The sequence below is a fragment of the Sus scrofa genome, chromosome 7, assembly GCF_000003025.6.
Source record: "Sus scrofa isolate TJ Tabasco breed Duroc chromosome 7, Sscrofa11.1, whole genome shotgun sequence".
Lineage (NCBI taxonomy): Eukaryota > Metazoa > Chordata > Mammalia > Artiodactyla > Suidae > Sus > Sus scrofa.
Genome location: NC_010449.5, coordinates 78,198,710 through 78,222,539, shown reverse-complemented (window position 1 = coordinate 78,222,539; position 23,830 = coordinate 78,198,710). Strand labels below are relative to the sequence as shown.

The 23,830-nt window shown below is 45.3% G+C and overlaps 2 protein-coding genes across 5 annotated transcripts; one reads left to right on the top strand and one right to left on the bottom strand.

Annotated features, from left to right (window-relative positions):
• On the top strand, positions 875 to 2,409 carry RNASE6 (ribonuclease A family member k6). Its single transcript, NM_001167656.1, is given in 2 exon segments — positions 875 to 927; positions 1,798 to 2,409. A coding segment is annotated over 1 exon segment (462 nt). The 5' UTR covers positions 875 to 927; positions 1,798 to 1,803; the 3' UTR covers positions 2,266 to 2,409.
• Positions 7,708 to 23,533, bottom strand: RNASE1 (ribonuclease A family member 1, pancreatic). Of its 4 annotated transcripts, none has more exons than XM_021098161.1 (2): positions 23,486 to 23,533; positions 7,708 to 8,565 (listed from the first exon to the last, which is right to left on the bottom strand). In XM_021098161.1, the coding sequence occupies exon 2, from the start codon at positions 8,534 to 8,536 to the stop codon at positions 8,081 to 8,083; it is 456 nt and encodes a 151-aa protein (XP_020953820.1). In that variant the 5' UTR covers positions 8,537 to 8,565; positions 23,486 to 23,533; the 3' UTR covers positions 7,708 to 8,080.

Here is a 23,830-nt window from a genome sequence, read left to right as displayed (position 1 = left end):
ACCCATGGCATATGGAAGTTCCCAGGCTACAGGTTGAATGGGAGTTACAGCTGCCAGCCAACACCACTGCCACAGCAACAGAGGATCTGACCTGCATTTGCGACCTGCACCACAGCTCGCGGCAACACCAGATCCCTGACCCCACTGAGCGAGGCCTGGGATTGAACCCGCATCCTCATGGATACTATCGGATTCCTCTCTGCTGAGCCACAACGGGAACTCCTGTGTTTGTCCATTTACCCGATTAATATACATATACATGAATAATCCACTCAAGTCTATTGTTGAAACTCACATTACCAAGTATATGGCAGCTATTGTGTCAGATTTTCATGTGTATTTTCTCCTAAGAAACTGAAATCATGAAACTTAAAAAAATTAAAGCTTAGAGTTCTTGTTGTGGATTAAGAGTCTGACTGCAGTGGCTCCAGTGGCCTTGGGTTAGATCCCCTGCCCCCGGCGCAGTGGGTTCAAGGATCTGGCATTGCCACACCTGTGGCTCGGGTTCAGTCCCTCGCCCGGGAAAACTTCCATATGCTGTGGGTGTGGCCATAAAAATTAATTAATTTTTAAAAATGCAACAGAATTGAAACTTCAGATCGGAAGAAAACATCATATCAGGAAGTGATGAGTTCCTCAAAACGGGGCTTTGAGTCTCATTGTTTCTTTAAGTAGGCTTACTCTTCCTGTGTCTACAGTGTTGATACTATTTTCAACAGCGAGTCTGAAAATTTAAGAGTCTCAACCACACCGTGCACAAGAAGTTCAGCTTCCAAGCCCTAGATTTACTCTTTTCTAGGGTTCAGAGCCCTTCTCCTGCTGCACGTGGGCAGCCCTGGCCTGCCTGGGAGACCAACAGATAAAAGCCTCTGAGCCAGGACTAACTGCTGCTTCTCTTCTCAGCGGGAACCCCAGCGTGGAGACCTGGTAAGAGGAGAAGCCCCTGGGCTGGGGAGGGTGGGCAGTGAAGATGGCTGGGAGGTCCAGGTCAAATAGATGGAGGGTAAATATTTCAGGAGGGACAAGGGAAGGGACAAGGTTAATGGCATGGGGAGCTTCAAACACATGCTTGCAGGACGAAGAAAAGAATGAGATCTATCAATCAGAGGAAAGGTCCTCTTACCTCAGGTGCCTCCTCACTGGGCTTTCGCTTCATCACAGAATTGTGAGGCTCAAATGAGAAAGATGGTTTAAGAAAGAAAAAGAGCTGTGAAATCTTAAAGGTCAGAGTAAAAATCTAAATTGTGATGTATGGGGAGTTCCCATCTTGGCTCAGCAGAAACAACTCTGACTAGGAACCAAGAGGTTGCAGGTTCAATCCCTGGCCTCGCCCCGTGGGTTAAGGATCCAGCATTGCTGGCAGCAAGAGCTCCAATTAGACTCCTAGCCTGGGAACCTCCAGATGCCGTGGGTGTGTCGTGGGTGCAGCCCTCAAAAAAAAAAAAAAAAAAAAAAAAAAAGTGAGATGTGTGGGAGTTCCTGCTGTGGCGCAGCAGAAAGGAATCCAACTAGTAACCATGAGGTTTTGGGTTCAATCCGTGGCCTCACTCAGGGGGTTAGGGATCCGGCATTGCCGGGAGCTGTGGTGTAGGTTGAAGATGTGGCTCTGATCCTGTGTTGCTCTGGCTGTGGTGTAGGCCAGCAGCTGTGGCTCCAACTGGACCCCTAGCCTGGGAACTTCCATATGCCGCAGGTGTGGCCCTAAAAAAAAAAAAAAAAAAAAAAAAAAAATCTGGATGCATGGTAATTTTGCTCTAATGGCTCCTGCTACCACCGTTATCTTCTCTTTTCTCACAGAGAAAAATGGGGCCAGATCTGAGATGCTTTCCTCTCCTCCTATTGCTGCTGGGACTGTGGTGGTCAGTGCGTCCACTTTGTGCCATACCCAAGAATCTCACCAGGGCTCAATGGTTTACAATTCAGCATATTCAGCCAAGCCCTCTCCAATGCAACAAGGCAATGAACGGTGTCAACAATTATACTTGGCACTGTAAGCCTCAAAACACCTTTCTGCACGACTCCTTCCAGGATGTGGCCACTGCCTGTAATTTACCCAACATCACCTGTAAGAACGGCCAGAACAACTGCCACCAGAGTGCAAAGCCTGTTAGCCTGACTCAGTGCAGTTTCACCGGGGGGAACTATCCAAACTGCCGCTACAAAGATGCCGCCCAATACAAGTTCTTTATTGTTGCCTGTGATCCCCCGCAGAAGGGCGACCCTCCTTATCCGTTTGTTCCCGTACACTTAGATAAGATCATTTAAAGTTTCCATCACTTTCCCTCTCACTCAGCTCGCGTTCTCTTATGATCTCTTCTGATTTTTCTTTTGTTGATTTTCCTGGTTCCCATGGAAGAAAAAAAAGGAGGGTGTTGGAAAAATCAGAGCGATGAGGAGGTTGGACTGGAGTTGGGACAAAAGCGTAGGATTCTTTTCTGCTTTGGAACTCTGTGTTTTGAAGGAAAGTAGTAGGGAAGAGGGCAATGACTGGGGCCAGGCCTCTGTATTTTCAGCCTTAGAACTTTGGCCAAGCTTTGTTGCATTGTATTCACAGCAATAAAACTACGTTCTGTTGCATTCTAATGAGTGAGTAGAAGTGTGTTTGAAATTCTTTTCACCTCTTTACCAGCTTGGAGCTATATTTGCCAGCATTCCAAGGAGAACTCTTTTGTCTCTAGGCAACCTTGGGCATTATTTAGCAACCCAGGGCTCCTGCCACGTCCCTCACCCCTGTGTCTTAGGGACTTTGGAGCAGGAAACTTCTCCATCTGTTCAAACTCTGCTCTTGGCTCTATATATTTCCCTGGAAATGATTGGCTAAGTTTAGAGATGGCGGTGATATTCAGACTGTTGATGGTACTTTCATACACAGATTCTAACACTGGCAACTGAGGCTTCCTAGATCTTTACTATTTGTTTCTATATTTAATTAGAGAGTGTTGTAAATATAAATAGCAGTAGGGATAATAATTCACTGTAACCTTAGAGTCAATTCTCCAATTATCCATTGGCAAGGACAAAGAAAAAGCATAGATCAAGAAGGAAAAAAAAAAAGCACTGAGAAACTTAAAAACATTCTTGCCATACTCAAATACTGGGTGTATCACAGAAACATGGGGGTTTTGGAATAGGTATTTGATTTACAAATTGAAGGATTATGTGAGGATGCGGGTTCGATCCGTGGCCTCACTCATTGGGTTAAGGATCCAATGTTGCCATGAGCTGTGGTGTAGATTGCAGACGGGGCTTGGATCTGGCATTGCTGTGGCTGTGGCTGTGGCTGGCAGCTGCAGCTTTGATTCGACCCCTAGCCTGGGAACTTCCATATGTCACAGGTGCAGCCCTAAAAAGACAAAAAGAAAAAAAGAAAAAAAAAAAGAAGAATTTAAGTCCTAGGTATAGGGGGGAAGCGATTTCCCTAAACCCTTTACGGAAGAAGAAGGGGCAGTTTGAGAGAGGTGGGGAAGAGAAACTGTCAAACATGCTGGCCTGAAGCAGGTCCAGCTCTCGGCCTCCATAAAGAAAGTTTCCAATGAAGTTCAGGAAATTTCTGCTCCCTCTCCTGCATTCTCTTGTTGCCACCTTGATCTTGCCTCCACATTAGTCTCTCCCCTCTGCAGGATCTTCCTTCTGTAGGATCTGAGCCAAGCTAAGAACCTCCATGGACTCTCAGTTTCCAGGACACCTGACAAGTCCTAGCAGAGGCTAGCTGCCAGCCATGACTCTCAGAGGCTGCCTAAGGTTGCTTGAGAGGACAGTCTGCCCTAGAAGCATGTTTGAAGTCCGCTGGGATGATCCAGACCTCGGAACATGGCTTTGCATTGGGAGAAGAGCTCTGAACCAAACTAGACCTCACAGATGGGACTCCTTTAAAGATGCCTACTCATGCCTTGCCAGAAACCGCATGCCAGGGTGTGGCACTGCTAGAAAGTGGATGTTCATGCTGAAGGTCCTAACTGTAAGGGGACTTTGAGATTACCAAATTCAACCCCCAGTTTCTATAGATAAGAAAACTGGTCCAGAGAGGGCTGCAGACTTGCTTCAGGGGCACAGGAAGCTGATGGTAGTGCTGGGACTAAATAGGTGTCTTGGCCAAGTTATCCACTCAGCTGCAGACTCAGGGAAGGTGGAAAAGGAAGGAAACTGACCCTGAGTATAGGCCCTGCCCAGACACATAGCAAGAAGATATTAGAGAATGATCTACAGTTAAGATGAGCTGCCTTTTTTTTTTCCCCACTCCTGTGGCATGCAGAAGTTCCCTCGCCACAGTAGCAGCCAGAGTCACACCAGTGACAACACCAGATCCTTATCCCACTGTGCCCTCTGGGAACACCAGTGATGAACTTTAAAGTACAATCACCACACTGGCTAGTAAAACATATCCAGTGGGACTGCCCATTCTGATGAGCAACTCCTTCTCTATTGTTAAGAAAACAATAAGGGAGTGGGGACATAGATAAGCACGGAGGGCTGAGATAAAACCATTCTACTTGCACTTACCGCAAGCCACAAAGAAACCCAAAGTGCCTGGGAATTTGCTGAATGATTTTAATGATTTGCAGAGGTACTGGGGATCTGTGCCCTAGAAAGTGGCTCCTAGGAAACAGTTTTGAGATGCTTCCAGGTGTGCCACTACTTGGTCTTTAGGAGGCACGATTTCATCCTGTACCCTCTAGGTAGGCCCTCCATCATGCATCATGAATCACGAACACAGAGGACTGACCCACATTTGTGATGGATTCTTTTTTTTTTTTTTTTTTTTTTGCTTTTTAGGGCCGCACTCATACATATGGAGGTTCCCAGGCTAGGGGTCAAATCGGAGCTACAGCTGCCAGCATACACCACAGCCACAGTAACACGGGATCCGAGCTGGGCCTGTGACCTACACCACAGTTCACGGCAATGCCAGATCCTTAACCCAGTGTGCAAGGCCAGGGAGCGAACTTTAAGGTTCCTAGTCGGATTCGTTTCGGCTGCACCACAGCGGGAGCGCCTCGTGATTCTTAAAAGCCATATTGAAGTGCCTTCCACCGTGGCAGGTAGATTCAGAACCCCTTAGTGCTCCTACTTGCTCTGTGAGGGCCTCGTTAGTCTGAGGAGGCAAAGGTAGAGATTGGGAGCAACTTTTTACTTCACAGTTAGAGAAAAAGCTCAAAGGGCAAATAACAGTGGGGTGGAACTTGGAAAGAAAGAACTCGATGCCATGATACTCTACTCTCAATTGAAGGACTGGTTTAAGGTATGAATGACTGATCTGTTTCAGGCTGGAGGATGACTGGCTGTTGGAATCGAAGGGAGAATTCATTGCAGAGAGAGAGAGGAGTAAATCATATCAGAAGAGGCAGAGGACACTATGCTTTTGTGAATACACATAAAACAGCAAGAGTGGAGTTTCTGTTGTTGCTGCTCAGTGGGTTAAGAACCTGACTAGTATCCAGGAGGATGGAGGTGTCATCACTGGCTTTGCTCATTGGATTAAGGATCTGGCAGCTGGGATCTGGCGTTGCTGTGGCTGTGGTGTAGACTGGCAGCTGTGCAGCTCTGATTCAACGCCTAGCCTGGGAACTTCCATATGCCTCTGGCGCAGCCCTAAAATAAATAAATATATAAATTAAATAAAATAAAACAGCAGGGGTAAGGAGGAGATGGGATGCTGGATGCTTTTACATGTCCACTGAGAGTGTATAATTCCTGAAGGGTGTTTGGTTTGAAGAGTCTGAGAAATGAGCATTATGCTTCTTAGAAGAATCACTGGATATGATCATTTCTGTCTTTAAGCAGATACCCATCTTCACATGTTAGCACCTCAATTTTAAGATAAATCTGCCTGGGTTAGTCTTCTAGAAGAAGATAGTATTCCTTTATTCCTAGGGTAGCAATAGTCACCCCACAGAATAGAGATCTCTGATTTGTCTCCACACAACTGGTGGTCCTCTCCTTGATTCTGCCTGTCCATCTCCAGAAAAGGGCTCAGTCTTTCCTCTCTGAGTGTCCTCCTATTCAGAGCTCTTCCTGCCCCCCACAGGTTCCCTGATTGCACAGGTCTGCACTTGGAGCATCTGTCATCACCTATCACTTTATTCCCCAGATGGTGAATGTGTAGATGTAGATGCAACAAAACTCCAAGTGAGTGTTGGTAAAACTCCACTAAAGCGTCCTCTTAGCACTAGGAGGGAAAATGAGGAGATTTGGGTTTGGCACAAGGGTGAATGAACTTAAGAATACTTCTGCAAGAAATTTCCCTTGTGGCTCAGTGGGTAAAGGATCCGGCTTTGCTGCAGCTGTGGTGCTGGTTGCAACTGAGGTATAGGTTTGATCCCAGAGCTGGGAACTTCCACATGTTGCAGGTGCAGCCAAAAAAAAAAAAAGAAAAGAAAAAAGAAAGAAAAAATTCTGTCAAAAGGAAACCTCTAGAAACGCAAAGTTTCCCTTTTTTCCTCCTCCATCCTCAAGGTTTGTAAGGAGATCCTCATTAGCACAGAAATGCAGGAATATCTGGCTGCCCCCTCTCACCCCACAGAGTGAGCTTCTACCTCTTACAGAAGCCCCCAGGGCTAAGAATTCACTTTACCTAAAAGAGAGTCACTTCCAGCATTTATCAATGCAGTGCACACTAACGATGACAGACCTGGTTAAACTGGTTGGCAGTAGGACCTTTCTCTAGTTCTATGACCTTGTCTGGAGCCAGAAGCAGGTGTAAACAGGTCATTGGAAATGCCTACCTGATGACAGAATGGATGTAAGGAAGGGTTGCCTAGAAGTGACAGACTCACAGTCCCAGCATGCTGGGAACTTGTGAGAGCTACGGGCAAACTCAGGCAGAGAAAGCTGTTAAGGGCAGAGCACTCAGTGCAGGAGGGAGATGGGACCTTCCTCCTTAAGGGGACTCAGGGAGCAGAAGGGGCAACAATGGGGAAGCCAGGAGACCTGAGGTCTAGTCTCAGTCATACTACTAACTAGCAGGTCACTTAACCTTTCTGAGATTCAGGTCACCCTCTGTAAAAGGTGGGGGTTGTATTAGGTGAAGGATGGCCAGTGGATGGTACATACCCTTCACCTCCCTCATACCTCCTGCAGAGGCTACTCCTCCATTGAATCGCTGTTTAGGTGTTTTTCTGCAGCATTCTAGGCAGGCACTTCCAATTCAGTTGGTCCAGAAGCTGAAATCTACTTATCAACCCCCCATTTGATAACATCTAAAGTCCCTTCTAGCTCCTGAAAAAAGGATTCCAGCTTTCCAACTAAGAGGGGATAATTTTCCTGATATAGTAAAACTCCCTCAAAAAAAAAAAAAAAAAGGAAAATGGAAATTTAGAGTCATAATTTTATACACGCCTCTTCCCCACCTGAGGCCAATCAAGGTCTTCCCAGGGTCACGCTGTCTTCCTTCTGTGCCAGAGATTTTTGTATCTGAGCTTCACCCTGTCAGCTCACCCGAATGACGGTATCCCAGACTGTTGCTTCTTTTTATCTAAAATAGCCCAGGGAGTTCCTGTTGTGGCACAGCGGTAATGAACCATGACTATGCGGGTTCGATCCCTGGCCCCGCTCCGGAGGTTAGGAATCTGGCGTTGCTGTGACTGTGGCGCAGCTCGGCAGCGGCAGCTCCGATTCGACTCCTAGCCTGGGAACTTCCATAGGCCTCAAGTAGAAATAGAAAGAAAGAAAGAAGGCCACACAGTACCTGGACGCAGACAGCATCAGAAATTCAGATAGTTGCAAATATGTTTTATTGAAAGAAGCAGTGAAGGGGTTAACATGGGCCCACCTCACAACCCACTCCTCACCCTCCAAACCAAGTAAGGGCAAGCCTCAAGCCATTGGCGCATGCTCTTGTTGGATAAGAGCCCTAAGTAACTTGAGTTGTTGCCCTCAACCAGGGAAATGTGTGTGTGATAAGAAACCTGACCTGAGCTATTGCCCTCAAGCCAAAGAAGCATGTAAACACATGTGTGAGGGGTGGGAGGTGGAGGATGAATAAGAGCCATGGCTACCTTAAGTTATTGCCCCCTAGGGCAAAGAAGCAGAGGGGAGAGGCAGATGCCTTGGTGATGAGGTGGGGCATCTCTCTGGTGGAGACCTACACAGAAGCATCGAAATGGACTGGCACGGGTGGGTTCCCCTCACAGGCCACGATGATGTGTTTCTCCTGCTGGCTGGCCTTGTATGCACAGTTGGGGTACTTGGAGCTGCCCGTCTGGCGGCAGTCTGTAATGTGCATGGTGGAGTTGCTCTGGTAGCAGTTGGTCTGCCCATTCTTGCAGTTGACATTGATCTGGGAGCAGACGGCCTGGACATCTGCCAGGGACTCGTGCACAAAGGTGTTCACCGGCTTGCACCGTCCTTGTGTCATGTTCCGGCGACTCATCATTAGGTTGCAGTAGTTGGAGCTGTTGCTGGAGGAGCTGTCAGGGTCCATGTGCTGCCGCTGGAACTTCTTGGCTGGTGATTCCTTGCCCAGGGAAGGCTGGACCCACCCCAGCACCAGCAGCACCAGGGCCAGCCACAAAAACAGGACCAGGGACTTCTGAGCCATGGTGGCCTTACTGCCCTGAAGGACCCTACCTGGGAAAAAGGGAGAGAGGAGGAAAAGCATTTAGCTTAGAGAGAGCTCTTGCTGTGGCGAAGCGGGTTAAGGATTCTATGCTGTCACAGCTGAGGTATAGGTCACAGCTCTGGCTCAGATTAGATCCTTGGCCTGGGAAACTTCCTTATGTCACAGGAGCGGCTATAAAAGAAAAGAAAAGAAAAAAAAAAAAAAAAAAAAAAGGAAAGGGACCCTAGCTCTTGCCTGTAGCCTCCCTGGCTTATAGTTTTCCTTTGGGTCAACCGGGAAGATGACTTTCTGTGAGCTTTGCTAAGTAATGGGGCACTCACATATACTCTTCTTCACAAGCCTTTGACTGCCACTCCCTGCAGAGAGGCCATCCTCCCCTCTGGCTGGTAACCCTGGAAATGACTTAAAATCCTAGCAGTCCTGTCTTTGAATACAGAAGGATTTTTGATATAAAACATATTTGAAAAATAAAACACAATTGTACCCAGTGCTCACGTGGCTCATTAGGAGATTCTCTTGAATAAAATCATTAAATAAACAAGCCAAATTTTGAAAAAGCCAAATTGTGTCCCTGAGATGACTACCAAGTATACATCTAGGGTCATTTTCGTTTTCGACAGAGCCCTGCTGTCCTACAACACGAGAGAAACACACCTCTTGGCCTCAGTGTGGGATAATAGCACCTTAAAGGGATGCCATTGTGTTCTAAAGAGAGATGCTTCCTCCCCCAGCTTGAGAGCTGCTCTGTCTCAGGCTGCATGGGCTCCCTCTAGCCTGCCTGCTCCATCCCTGCCCCCAGCTCTGGCCCCAGTCCTGACTCTCAGGCTAGCCTCACCCACCCTGACCGCCTTCTCTCCAAGGTTTAAGCAGAAGCAACTCCTGAGACCACCTCTTGGACTGCTTACCTGGGTCTCTGGCTTGGTCTCAGAGAGAAGGCGGTTTCTTCAATCACTAGATCCCAAGACTGTCGACTTTATACAGATTAAAAAGGGGCTTGGCTTTTGAAAAGAGAAGGGTGGGAGGAGCATCGTGTTCTCAGCCCACAGGAAAACAAGGACATTTTGAGGAAGGGGTGGGGAATCGCCCAGGCTGCCCTCTTTCCCGGGCTGCTGGGGAAAGTGAGCCTTTGCCTGTAAGAAACTTCCTTCCCATAAACAGCCGAGAAAATCACTAGAGCACTGATACTAGAACCCTCAACTAAGCCTCTTTGGGAGCTGCATTCACCAAAGAGCCCTCAGAGATTAGCAAAGGACACATAACACGCGATCATAGGGGCGCGGAGGGAGGTAGGTCCTCTCCCCAGAAGTCCTGGAGCTGCTTTGGCCGGAATTCCACATCTCCACCAGTACCTTTCTGGGGGGAGTGTGGGGAGAGGTGTCCAACTGCCCCCAGATGGATGGCTTCCCAGATCTGGAGAAGAAGGAGGAGAGGACTTGAATACAGCCCAGTTCTGACCACTTCAACACTCCTGGGCTGTTAAAGGTGGGTGGCCCTTATTATCTGCAGTGATCTCCCATCCTGCAGGTCAGAGTAGAGGAATGAAAGATAAACCAAAATGCAAAATCCCCTTTAAAGAAGAAATAGAAATAGAGAACATCACAGTTCTTGGCAGAGGAAGAATTTCCTCCTAGAAAGAGACCAATATTTGCTGGAAGACAATTTTATTTTTTACTTATTTTTTAAAGTATAGTTGATTTATAATATTGTATTAGCCTCAGGTATACCGTAAAGTGATTCAGATACACACACACACACACACACACCCTAGGCATATATATATATATATATATATATACACACATATATATATAGTCCCTTTGGAGTGAGATATATCAAAATATATTCTCTAGGTTTACACTGTCTCAGTCCAAATTCTGGTTTAGCATTTTAAAAGCTGGGCGAGTTTCCTCATCTCTAAAATGGGTATAATCATAAAATGTTCCTCTTAGATTTGTTACTAAGACAAAGTCAGGTGAGATGCCAGGGACTTAGGGCAGTACTTAGAAATCATCAGTAAATGATAATTCCTGGAGTTCCTCTTGCAGCTCAGTGGGTTAAGACCCCCATGTAGTGTTCGTGAGGATGCAGGTTCAATCCCTGGCCTTTCTCAGTGGGTTAAGGGTCTTGCCACAAGCTACATCATAAATTGTAGGTGTATGGATCTGGTGTTGCTGTGGCTGTGGTATAGGTCTGCAGTCCTAAAAGAAAAAAAAGTGCTAGCTCCTGTGACTGTCCTAAAAGAAAAAAAAGTGCTAGCTCCTGTGACTGTTCACTTGGGCTGGGGGGTTAAGATCCCTCCCCCCAGGGTGTGGTGTGGCCTAGCTTTTAGTTTCATGTTTCTGTATTTCACCCACCACCCAGGTTTTTTGTTTTGTTTTCGGTCTCTCAGTCTTTAGCTAGTACTCAGCTTGATCCATGATAGAAGGAAAACTTTTCCTCTACCCATTTCTGTTCCAGTCTGGAGGCCTACTGAATTAACTGACAAAAGACAGATTAACAGAAGAATTGACAAAGTTTATTCATATGCCTATGGAGGAGCACAAAAAAAGCATCTCCCTGAACGGAATATCTAGGGATAAAAATGTATACACCAACTTAATAGGGGAAGGGGAGGCAGCAGACAGGGACTCTACAGGAAACAAATAGTTTTTTTTTTGTTTTTGTTTTGCTTTTTTTTTTTTTTTTTTTTTTAGGGCCACACCCCTGGCATATGGAGGTTCCAGGCTAAGGGCTGAATCGGAGCTACAGCTGCCAGCCTACACCACAGCCACAGCAAGGCCAGATCCTAGCCAGTCTGTGACCTACACCACAGCTCATGGCAATGTCGGATACTTAACCTGCAGAGTGAGGCCAGGGATCGAACTTGCAACATCATGGTTCCTAGCTAGATTCCTTTCTGCTGTGCCACGACAGAACTCCACAAATAGGTTTGTTTTTTTTTAAGAAAAGATAAATGAGCATTTAGGGGAACAAATGGGATATAAAATAATTTGTGATAACATTTGTCTGTGCAAGAATGAGTGGTCTTTTTTCTGGTTGTAAAACTCCCCCAAAAGGGGATTTATAGCAAGTTTACTCTCAAAAGACTCTGCCTTTATTCAGATAAGGGAAACTCTGAAAAAGCTTCTTTCTGCATCTGAGTTTCAAATATCTTCAGATTAAAATAACCTTCAGGGAGTTCCCTGAAGGTCTAGTGGTTAGAATACAGCACTTTCCCTGCCAGCCTGGATTCAATACCTGGTCTGGGAACTGAGATCCCATATAAAGCCACACGCAGCTGCTCACTGCAGCCAAAATAAATAAATAAATAACCTTCATATAAACTCTGCAGGATCTGAGTGGGTACACAGTGATCAATTTAGAATTTGTTCATTCATTCATTCAACAGTGAGCCTACAGAGATAAGTTACAGGGCCTGCCCTAAAGGTTCCTGATGGGATGGTTTATATTAGTCAGATGAGTTCCACCAAGGTGTTGGGCATGGCTGTATGAAAGCAGTCATTCTTTTTGGTACCTTTTCAGTGCTGGAAGGCTTTCACAGAAGTGGTCCAACAAGATTTCAGAACCACAGTTCAAATATGAACAAGCTTTCTGCAACCCACAGAAATTTCTTTAGTAGCCTACATCCTAGGCATTCTCAGCTATAAGAAGCCATTTTGGGGAGTTCCCATTATGGCTCGGTGGAAACGAATCTGACTAGCCTCCATGACGACTCAGGTTTGATCCCTGGACTTGCTCAGTGGGTTAAGGATCCAGTGTTGCTGTGAGCTATGGTGTAGGTCGCAGATGTGGCACGGATCCTGCATTGCTGTGGCTCTGGCATAGGCTGGCGGCTACAGCTCCAATTCGACCCCTAGCCTGGGAACTTCCATATGCCGTGGGAGCGGCCCAAGAAATGGCAAAAAAGACAAAAAAAAAAAAAAAAGCCGTAAATTAAACTGAAAAAACAAAACAAAAAACCCAACTTCAAAAAAAAAAAGAGGCATTTCTGTTGTGGCTCAGTGGGTTACAAACCCAAATAGCATTCAGGAGGATGAGGGTTCGATCCCTGGCCTCACTCAGTGGGTCACGGATCTGAGACTGCCATGAGCTGTGGTGTAGGTTGCAGATGCTATTTGGATCCCACGTTGCTGTGGCTGTGGCATAGACTGGCAGCTGCATCTCTGATTCAAACCGTAGCCTGGGAACTTCCATATGCCATAGGTGTGGCCTTAAAAAGCAAAAACAAAAACAAAAAACAAGGAAAACTGTCCTTTCTACTCACAATCTTCTGCAAAGGCTGAAATGACTAATAGCATCCTTAAATTAAAATTAGCAATATTTTCAAAAACCCTTGAGATCTCTTGCCCACAGCTATTCCCACCACTGTCCCTATGGCCTTACAGCCACTCTGTCAGGAATACATAGATTATCTCCCTATGAATAGATAACTGGAAGGCACATGTATTTAGAATTTCACCTCCAATTCCAGACTCATCCTTACCATATGCAGACATGACAAAATATTTTAAGGGACCCATGTGCTATACCCAGGTCTATCATCAACAGGTTAAGGCCACCGTCCCACCACACATTTCTAAACAATTTCTTCATTATCTTCAACAAGAGGATTTTATCTATTGGAAGAGACAAAATATTCTTGAACTTCACTGGAAGGAATTTTATCAAAATACTTTTAACAAACACAGCAGTGAAACTCCAGGAAATAAATCAATGGCTTCACAGTTCACAACCAAGGAAGCGATTCAGAATTACACAGAATTGGAAGGCTATTTTGGGTGGGGTGGGGAGCACACCCACAGAATGTGGAAATTCCCAGGTCAGGGATCAAACCCATACCACAGCATCAACCCGAGCCACAGCAGTGAAAACCCTGGATCCTTAGCCCACTGTGCCACGAGGGAACTCCAGAGAGGCTATTTTTATTTGTTTTTATTTATTTATTTATTTATTTATTCATTTATTTCTCTTTAGGGCCACACCGAGGCATATGGAGGTTTCCAGGCTAGGGAGTCCAATTGGAGCTAATGCTGCCAGCCTACACCACAGCCACAGCAACCCTGGATCTGAGCCGCATCTGCAACCTACACCACAGCTCACGGCAACACCGGATCCTTAACCCACTGAGTGAGGCCAGGGATTGAACCTGCAACCTCATGGATGCTAGTCAGATTCATTAACCACTGCACCAAGATGGCAACTCCCTGAGAGGCTATTTTTAATATGAGATCTCAGACTGAGGATTCTCAGAGATCCTTCAGAAACTGCTGGTCTTCAGAAGCAGACAGATAACCTAAGATCTATATGCAATGATCGTATAACAGTGGACAGCTTCTACCCAAGATGTTGGATCAAAGCTCGTATCTGATTCTTGTTAGTCTTTTTACTCTGCTTGCTTATAATTTTTCTTACTATTTTTTATAGACCTTTTGCTATCATTCACCTACAATGAGCCCTTTTCACTTTTTTCCCTCCTTATTACAGTTGTTAGGTCAGAACAGACTCATTCTGAAAAGGTAAATATGTGAGATAACCCATGTTAATTAATTTGATGAAAGGAATCCTTTCACATTGTATATGTATATCAAATTGTCACATTGTAAACAAGTTATTTTACAATTTTATTTGTCAATTATACCTTAATGAAGTTAAAAAGAAAAAAAATACTCATTCTAATGCCATTTCTAGATTATCCCAAATAGTAGACACTATTCCCAATCTTACCTGCTCTGAATATACTGACCATCACCAGAACCCCGTGATAAAAGCCTCTGGGCAGTTCCAATTTCTTTCTTTCTTTCTTTTTTTTTTTTTGTCTTTTTGCCTTTTCTTGAGTGGCTCCCTCGGCATATGGAGGTTCCCAGGCTAGGGGTTGAATCAGAGCTGTAGCCACCGGCCTATGCCAGAGCCACAGCAACACAGGATCCGAGCCGCATCTGCAACCTACACCACAGCTCACAGCAATGCCAGATCCTTTACCCACTGAGCAAGGCCAGGGATCGAAGCTGCAACCTCATGGTTCCTAGTCGGATTTGTTAACCACTGTGCCACAACGGGAACTCCTGGGCAGTTCCAATTTCATCAGATGAGGCCACAGGCAGTTAGCCAATGGCATTTCCATCTGCACCTCCATCACCTACATGGACAATGGACTAAACAACTCAGCCAGTGATTTCGCTAGTATCCCTTTATCCCAGAAAAAAAAGATTATTAAAATCTACCATTTAGACCCTAGATAATGCTAAATTTGCACTCAACACCTTTATGATGAGCCAAATTCTTAGCACCTGGAAAAGACTAATAGAGCCAAACATATTACATAAGGCCTTGGTTCCAACCTCATATCATAAAAAACTCCTCATACTAGCACCTCAGAACATTAGGAATAGTATAAGACAACGTATCTGTATAGAGAGACTTTAATTCTATAAATGACCAAGGCTGGAAATTCCAGCTTAGATGTGAAATCCAGATGTGGCCACTCTGGATTATTCAGGCACTACTTGGGGGAATTACTGGCTCAATTTTTATTTGAATAATCAGAGTGGTGTTCCCATCCATGGGACTCATACAAATAGAAAAGGCTTTAAGAAACCTATTCCTGGAGTTCCCGTCGTGGCGCAGTGGTTAACGAATCCGACTAGGAACCATGAGGTTGCAGGTTCGATCCCTGCCCTTGCTCAGTGGGTCAAGGTTCCGGCATTGCCGTGAGCTGTGGTGTAGGTCGCAGATGCGGCTCGGATCCCGCGTTGCTGTGGCTCTGGCATAGGCCGGTGGCTACAGCTCCGATTTGACCCCTAGCCTGGGAACCTTCATATGCCTTGGGAGCGGCCCAAGAAATGGCAAAAAGACAAAAGACAAAAAAAAAAAAAAAAAAAAATTAAAAAAAAAATTTAAAAAAAATGAAAAAAAAGAAACCCATTCCTAGCTCGACAGAAATTGTTAATCATACCACCTCTGTCCTAGATGGACTACAGATCAGCCTCTACTCATTGTCATGAGTAGCGATTGACAATCATAATCATATTGCTTCAGATTTCTGGTTGACTAGTCATGGTGATGTCTGTGCCTTTGCTAAATCTTGCTTTCAACGCTGTGCAGGTTCCCGTTGATTACCCCTATTTTATAAGACTTCCCATTTCTCTTTGTGCTCATCCCACCCTAAAACACCCAACAGCACATACTGGGAAAGAAAGGGGTTACAGCATCTGAGCCCTTGTTTGAGGCCAGCTGGGCACAGGCTGCACTTTCCCAGAAGGTGGCTCTGATGTGTGTGAGTCCATCAGGTGCAGTCAACAGAACACACAGAGAAGGGCCCAGCCTACCATCTCCACCTCCCAGGCTTTCCACACTATCACTGAGTTCCTCAGCCCCAAGGACAGAGAACACTCACCACATGTCATTTCCCATCCCAAGAGCCAGCCCTCTTGGTCTTCTTCTTTTTTTTCTTTCTGTGTTTTAGGGCCGCATTTGCAGCATATGGAAGTTCTCAGGCTAGGGGTCAAATTGGAGCTACAGCTGCCGGCCTAAGCCACAGCCACAGTAATGTGGGATCCAATGTGACCTAGACTGCAGCTTGGGGCAACACTGGATCTCTAACCCACTAAGCGAGGCCAGGGATCAAACCTGCATCCTCACGGATATTAGTCAGGTTCTTAACCCACTGAGCCACAACAGGAACTCCTGGGTCTTCTTAAAATGAAGGCAGATGCTGCTCAGGGTGTCTGAGGAAAGATAGAGACCTGGCAGTCTGCAGTTCCTGATTTAATTAATTACCTTTTAGCCTGGGTTGTTCAGTGATATCTTGGTTTCACCCATTTTTAGGAGAAGCCCCCTGTCACCTGCTTCCCCTCTAGAGCAAGTGCCAGTGCCCTCGTCCCTCACATCAGCCCACCTGTGCCAGCTTTTCATGTGGCTTATCACAGTGGCATTAATTATTGACCAGGACTCCTATCTGAAAGCAAACCGCTGATAAGAGAGGAGGGCAGGGCTCCGGAGGGATCCGGGAACCAGGAATCTGTCTCTACTGCAGCCATATACCTTATGGTTTCCTGAGAAGAGCTATGCACTTAAATCAAGGACTATGTTAAAGACCCAAGTGCTGAGAATCCTCCCCAAATAGAGCAGGCTCTAGAGTTGTAATACAAAGCAGACTTTGATAATAAGTCCATTGAGGATGGACTTATTAGGGAGCAATAGGAGGAAAGGAGTGGGAAGAATCAAGGAAGGTTTCAGAGAGCAAAGATACCTTGGGGAGGGCTGTTAAGGATAAATAGGGGTTTTTTTAGTTTTTTTTTTTTTTTTCTTTTCTTCTTCCCATTAGGGATGAGAGAAGGGCAATTCAGACAGTAAAAAAGGCCAGAAAGAAAAGTAGACACATATGGCAGAGCACTTTGTGTTCAGAAAATAGCAGGTTTCTGAGTTCCCACTGTGGCACAATGGGATCGGCAGCATCTCTGCAAGATGCAGGTTCCAGCCCAGGCTGGGCACAGGATCCTCTGTGGTGTAAGCCACAACTGTGGCGAGGATATGACTCCTGGCCTAGGAACTCCATTTGCTGCTGTGGGGGGCCAAAAAAGAAAAAAAGAGAGAGTTCAGAAAAGTGCAAGTTTCTCGATGTGGCTAGGAAGAGGCAGGAGACAGCACAGGAAAAAAAAAAAAAAAAAAAAAAAATTTAGGCCAGGCTTGAAATATCTTGAATCCTTTGCAACAGATCTAAACAATTTAGAGAGTTACCTTGAACTTGAACTCAAGGAATAGAAGGACACAGGCAATGGAAGGAACTTTCCTCCAGGCATCCCTATACACACAAGGGGGAGGGCCAGAGCATCTTAAAGTCAGACAGCTGCATCTGGGCAGCAAAAGCAGAAACCAGAACAGGTTCCTGACTCCCAGAGCAGTGTTCTCACTACGGCTGCCTGGTGTGTCATGGGTGGGGAACCTGCCCCCAGGAAGGACACTCAAAGGGCTGCAATACCTCGTTGTGAAATTGACCTCTACTTCTAGCTCTGGATTTCCCCTTCTTCCTGCTGTGCCGTGTGGTGGGAGAAGGCGGACATGGCTTTGCTGCCCACCCCACCTGGGGACTCATCCTGAGGTACAATCAGGGGCCCTTCCAGTGGAGCAACTGGAGTGAGAGGAGAGGAGGCAGGGAGGGGAAGAGTGGGTGGGAGTGGAGGCAGGGGAACTTGTTTAAGAGGCAAAGCTGCCCAGAAAAACAGCTACTGAAAGCAGTACCCCACCCCCCCTTTAAGAAGCATCATAGTGGAGTTCCCGTCGTGGCACAGTGGTTAACAAATCCAACTAGGAACCATGAGGTTGAGGGTTTGATCCCTGCCCTTGCTCAGTGGGTTAAAGATCCAGTGTTGCCATGAGCTGTGGTGTAGGTCACAGATGTGGCTCGGATCCAGCGTTGCTGTGGCTCTGGTGTAGGTCGACGGCTACAGCTCCGATTCGACCCCTACCCTGGGAACCTCCATATGCCACGGAAGTGGTCCAAGAAATGGCAAAAAGACAAAAAGAAAAAAAAAAAAGCATGATAGGCTGGTTCCACCAAGGAAGGAAGGTCTTAAGAAAAGTCTTTTGTTTAGGTCACGCATCTGCTTTTCAACTGGTGTTAATCATCAGGGCAGTTACAACCAGCAGGAGATATGGTCAAGGGACAAACCACATGGGGAAGTCGACACTGGCATTTGGAACAAAGAGTCCAGGCTTATCCAGTTTCGGAGACAAGTCTCACATGTACTTGAGTGGAGTCTTTTACGGGGTTGCTAAGTCCAACCTCCCGACACATTAGCTGACCTGCTTTAAGCTTTGAATTAAACAGTCCTGATGCCTTCCCTCATTGCAGTCAGGTCTGGCCTGAGTTCCCCTTCCTGAAATATGGGTCTCACTTCTCTGGAAAGGCTAATCCTTAATCCCATTCTGCTTTCTTGGTTCTGTCCTAAACTCAACTCTACTTTTTTTTTTTTAAAGCTATTTTATCTCTCACAAAGGAGGTGGAAAAGCAGACCTCAGCAGCGCTCTGGATGTTTTCTAAGAGCAGGAGACGGTGTCCCACACTCAGCATACACGCATGTGAGGAAGAGTCACTTCAACCCCCTCTGCCAGCTGGGTCAGCAACCTCTGTCATGGACCATGCAGTGATGGTGGCCGAGTCATGTGACCTCTCTTGGCCTTATTATTGTTTTTTGAGAAATGAAAGAGTGAAGAAAGATGATCTTTAAGGTCACTCCCGTTAAAATATTGTTTTGTTTCTTTAAAAGTATTTTCAGAGCTCCCGTTGTGACTCAGCTGGTTAAAAACTCGACTAGCATCCATGAGGATGCAGGTTTGATCCCTGCCTCACTCAGTGGGTTAAGGATCTGTTGTTGCCGTGAGCTGTGGTGTAGGTCGCCGACGCGGCTTGGATCCTGCATTGCGGTGGCTGTGGTTAGGCAGACAGCTGCAGTTCCAATTTGACTCCTAGCCTGGGAACTTCCATATGCTGAGAGTGTGGCCCTAAAAAGATGAAAAAAAAAGAAGAAAGAAAAACAACTCATTAACACAACTTAGTCCAGAAACACACATACACAGAAAGGAAGAAGAAAGTTCTTACCTACATTCCCCATCCTCACTCTATTAAATTTCTGTCAAAGACCAACAAGAAATGGATTTTGTATGTTTTCACACAATGTAAAAAAATCCTATCATCCTATGAAAAAATTAAATGCCTTCAGTATATTCACAGATACGGGGAGTTCAGAGAAAGTATCTTCCTTTTTGTTGATTCTCAAATGTCTTCAGCTTAAAATAATCCTCATGCCATTGAGACACATCCTGGAGCCCTCAGGGCTTTATCAAATACGTAATTATTTCAAGAAAAATTGGACCCAGGTTTCTCATTTAGGAGATGAGAGTTACAAATGCAGAAGGCACGAAAAACTGAAGAAATCTCGCAGTGTTGATATGAACCAGAGGTGACAGTGTGAAATCATGGTTTTCCAATATTGATATAAAATAGAGATGTGAATGTGTGTCTGCAAATTTACATTCATATATTCCCTCGACCTGAAAGAGCCTGGTATTAGCAACTCAGTAGTGACTGGCACATTTAGCCCACCCAGAACTTGGCTTTTAGGGCAGCACCTGCTGGCTGACACCACAGCCACAGCAACAGCAACACCATGTCTGAGCCACTCTTTGACTTACACCGCAACTCACAGCAACACCAAATCCTTAACCCACTAAGTGAGGCCAGGGATCCAACTCACATCCTCATGGATACTAGGATGTAAATCCCAGAATTTAGCTTTTTTTTTTTTTAATTTTTTTTTATTTTTTATTTTATTTTTTTGTCTTTTTGCTATTTCTTGGGCCGCTCCCGAGGCGTATGGAGGTTCCCAGGCTAGGGGTCTAATCAGAGCTGTAGCCACCAGCCTACGCCAGAGCCACAGCAACGCAGGACCCGAGCCACGTCTGCAACCTACACCACAGCTCACGGCAACGCCGGATCCCTAACCCACCGAGCAAGGGCAGGGAACGAACCCGCAACCTCATGGTTCCTAGTCGGACTCGTTAACCACTGCACCATGACGGGAACTCCAGAATTTAGCTTTTAAATGTCATATACTACCTTTAAAAAAAACTTGGAGAAATGGCAGCTCCCAAGACTGGGGCAGGGAGCATAGAAGCTGAGAATAGAATATCTTGTGCCAGGAAGCAAGGAAGTAACCAAACAATTGGGGACATGTCAAGAGGACCCAAAAGCCAATTTAAGAGGCTCCCAACAGCCAAATTTGTGACAATTTGACCATCAAAATAAATAATGATAACGATGTATTAAATAACCTACTAAAAAGTGAGAAACCATGAGGGTACATTGATATAATAAAAAATGAATAAATTGAAAGTTTGATGAGGGATAGGATATTTACAAAGTTTCAAAGTACTATCTTTCCTAACATTATTAATCACAAAGGAGAAAACAGTAATTATACCAGAAAATCCTGGCAGACACTATCTTAATAAACGATCAAGGTGAACAACATAATAAAGCAAGTCTAAATGTCATATGCCACGTGATAAAGTACAAGAAGAAGAACATGGCATCACTGCCCTGAAATTCCCATCGAAAATGCACAACTTGAATTTTAATCATGAAGAAACATCAGACAGACCCAAATTGAGGAATATGCTACAAAATAACAGTTAAAGTCATGAAAGTCAAGAAAAGGCTGAGAAATTGCTCCAGACTGAAGAAAAATAAAGAGACATGACAACTAAAAGCAGCATGAGATTCTGAACTGAAATTTTTTGCTCTTAGAAGACACTATTGAGGCAACTGGCAAAATGTGAATGCCACTGGAGGATTAGATGGTAGCAATGTGTCAAGGTCCATTTCCTGATTTTAGTGGCTATTTGATTATTGTGGTTTAAGTAGGAGAATGTCCTTGTTTGTGTGAATTACACACTGGTGTATTTGGCAAGGGTTGAGGGTGGCAGCAGGTGGTGGGTATCATGTCTCAATGTGGTTTATATCTTCATTGGTTCAAGAAAAAGAAAGCTCTCAGAACTTGACTTGCAACTTTTCTGTAAATTTGAAGTGTTTTTAAAATTGAAAAACTATATCATAGTGAGAAAGTCCAGATAGAGAACTTCAAAATCTGGGAAGACCTGAGTCAAAATGTCTCATGAAAGTATGTTGCAAAATATTCCAAACCAGAGCTGAGAATGAACACAAGCAAGTTTGGGCCAAAAGGGTATGAGTGATCACCTAAGATACTTGTGAGGACAGGCTAGGCTTTGATATGTGAGTGATCTACCTGATAAGGGCTAGAAGAAGGGAAAACAGAAGAGAGGTAGAGGGAGTCCAGAAAAAACACACTAATTCCTAGGCATATTCCGAGCAGAGCTGTTAAGGCTCTGATTTATTGTTTCAACTTGAAATGAAAGGAATGATAAATAGCACTCAGCATGGAGTCACATGAAAATCACATGAGACTAATCTCATCTCTTGCCTCCACAAGGTAGAATTAGGAAATGCAGGGACTATTTTGCATCTTTACGGCAAAGCTTTTGATAAAGTCTCTGGATACAGTGGCTGCCTTCCCACCTGGTTCTGCCAGATCTAGTGACAGATCTGCCTCCTCATGCCTGTCGTGTTCACAGTATTTATGTATGAATGACTTTAATGAAGATGCAAAATTTCATCACAATAGATGGCATGATGGACAGATGACGGACAGAAAAAACAACATGGATAAAAGAACAGCTCCTGCCAGGCTGAAGTAGTGGACTACATCCAATAACATAAAAGATGAAATTTCACAGTTATGAATTTTTTGCTTTGGGTAACAGAAAACCAATTGCATAAATACAGGATGGAAGTGGGGTGATGATGAGCAGATTACCAGCATCTCATTTGTCTATGCCATATTCATTGAGTGCTTGCCTGAGATGAATCAGACAGAGTTTCTGCCCCCAGTGAGCTTGCAGTCTAGTGGGAGATGCAAACAAGTAAATAGGAAATTAAAATGCCACATGAAAGTCCTCTGAAAAGGCGGCGGTGGCAGCTTGTACAGCCATGGCCTAGATTAAGGCTAGAGACCTTCGTGGCCAGAAGAAGTAGGAGCTGCTGAAACAACTGGAAGATTGGAAGGTGGAGTTGTCCCAACTGCGTGTCACAAAAGTGACAGGCAGGCGGCTTCCGAACTCCAAGATCCAAATTGTTCACAAATCCATTGCCCGAATTCTCACCATCATTAACCAGACTCAGAACGAGAACCTCAAGAAATTCTATAAGGGCAAGAAGTACAAGCCTCTGGAGTTCCCATCGTGGCTCAGTGGTTAACAAATCTGACTAGGAACTTGAGGTTGCAGGTTCGATCCCTGGCCTTGCTCAGTGGGTTAAGGATCTGGCCTTGCTGTGAGCTGTGCTGTAGGTTGCAGACCAGGCTCAGATCTGGCATTGCTGTGGCTCAGGTGTAGGCCAGCAGCTACAGCTCCAATTTGACCCCTAGCCTGGTAACCTCCATATGCCGAGGGAGCGGCCCTAGAAAAGGCAAAAAGACAAAAAAAAAAAAAAAAGAGTACAAGCCTCTGGATCTACAACCCAAGAAAACAAGCGTCATGTACTACTGGCTCAATAAGCATGAAGAGAACCTGAAGACTAAGAAGCAGCAGTGGAACGAGTGGTTGTAACCACTCCTGAAGTTTGAGGTCGCTGTCAAGGCCTGAGCAACCAGGAGACAATAAAACAAACTGGCTGAAAAAATAAATAAATAAAATGCTACATGACAAAGACCATAAGCGTGAAAGCGTACACAGGAGGAAAAGCAATGGAATTAGACTCTTGTGGAGTTTGAAAATATTTCCCAGAGTAAGTCACAGTTGAGTAGGGACCCAAAAGCTGAGAAGGAGAAAAGTGATTTTGAGGGAAAGGATTTTCCAGGCAAATGCAGCAGCAAATCAAAGGTCTGCAGATGAGGGAGAGCATGGCTCACTGGGCCTTGAGAGCTCTGGAGGTGCCTGTGTGCCTGGAGTCAGAGGCTAGAGGAACTGGAGAAGACATCAGGGAAAGACAAGAGGCAATTACAGTAAATAATTTAGGATGATGATGACTTGAAGTAAGGAGTGGGAACAAAAAGCAGTAGACAGTTAAAGATATGAAAGAGGTAAAATCTACAGAACACGAGTGATTGGTTTAGGACAATAAGAGAGAGGGAAACATCAAATAGAACACTAGGATTCCACTGTCCTGTGCAGCAATTTAATTTTTCATTTAATACTAAGAGATCGTTGGGCTGCACCCCACAGGCCTGCCAGCCCTATGCTTGCCCAGCCTTAAGACCGAAGAAAGAGCCTGGAAACAGTAATAGAGGCACCAATAGTTTAATAGACGGGAGGGAGCTTACAGATCTGAAACAAGGTCTTGGAGAAACACCCTACCTTGTGTAGCAGATGACGGGCAGGACACAACCAAGGCCTGTGTGTGTGTGTGTGTGTCGGGGTAGAGGAGGGCAGTTCCGGTTATAGGCAGAATTGACTTGATGTCAAGCTGGCTCACTGGTTACTAGGGAAACCACCAGAGGAGACCATACCTTTGATAAAGGATTACAGTGGAGGTAGTTCTGACCTAAAGATTAGAACAACACTCACTGGAGCCAGGGGGCAAGTATGTAGGCATTTACAGATCAGGCTCTATGATGAAGAGAGAAGATCGGTCATGTGAGAAGGGTATAAGTGAAGCAGGCACTGGTTAAGCAACAAGTAATGTACAGAGAGCAGAACAGC

Coding starts and splice junctions, on each gene's coding strand:
- RNASE1 (XM_021098161.1), bottom strand. CDS start 8,536: ATGGCTCAGAAGTCCCTGGTCCTGTTTTTGTGGCTGGCCCTGGTGCTG.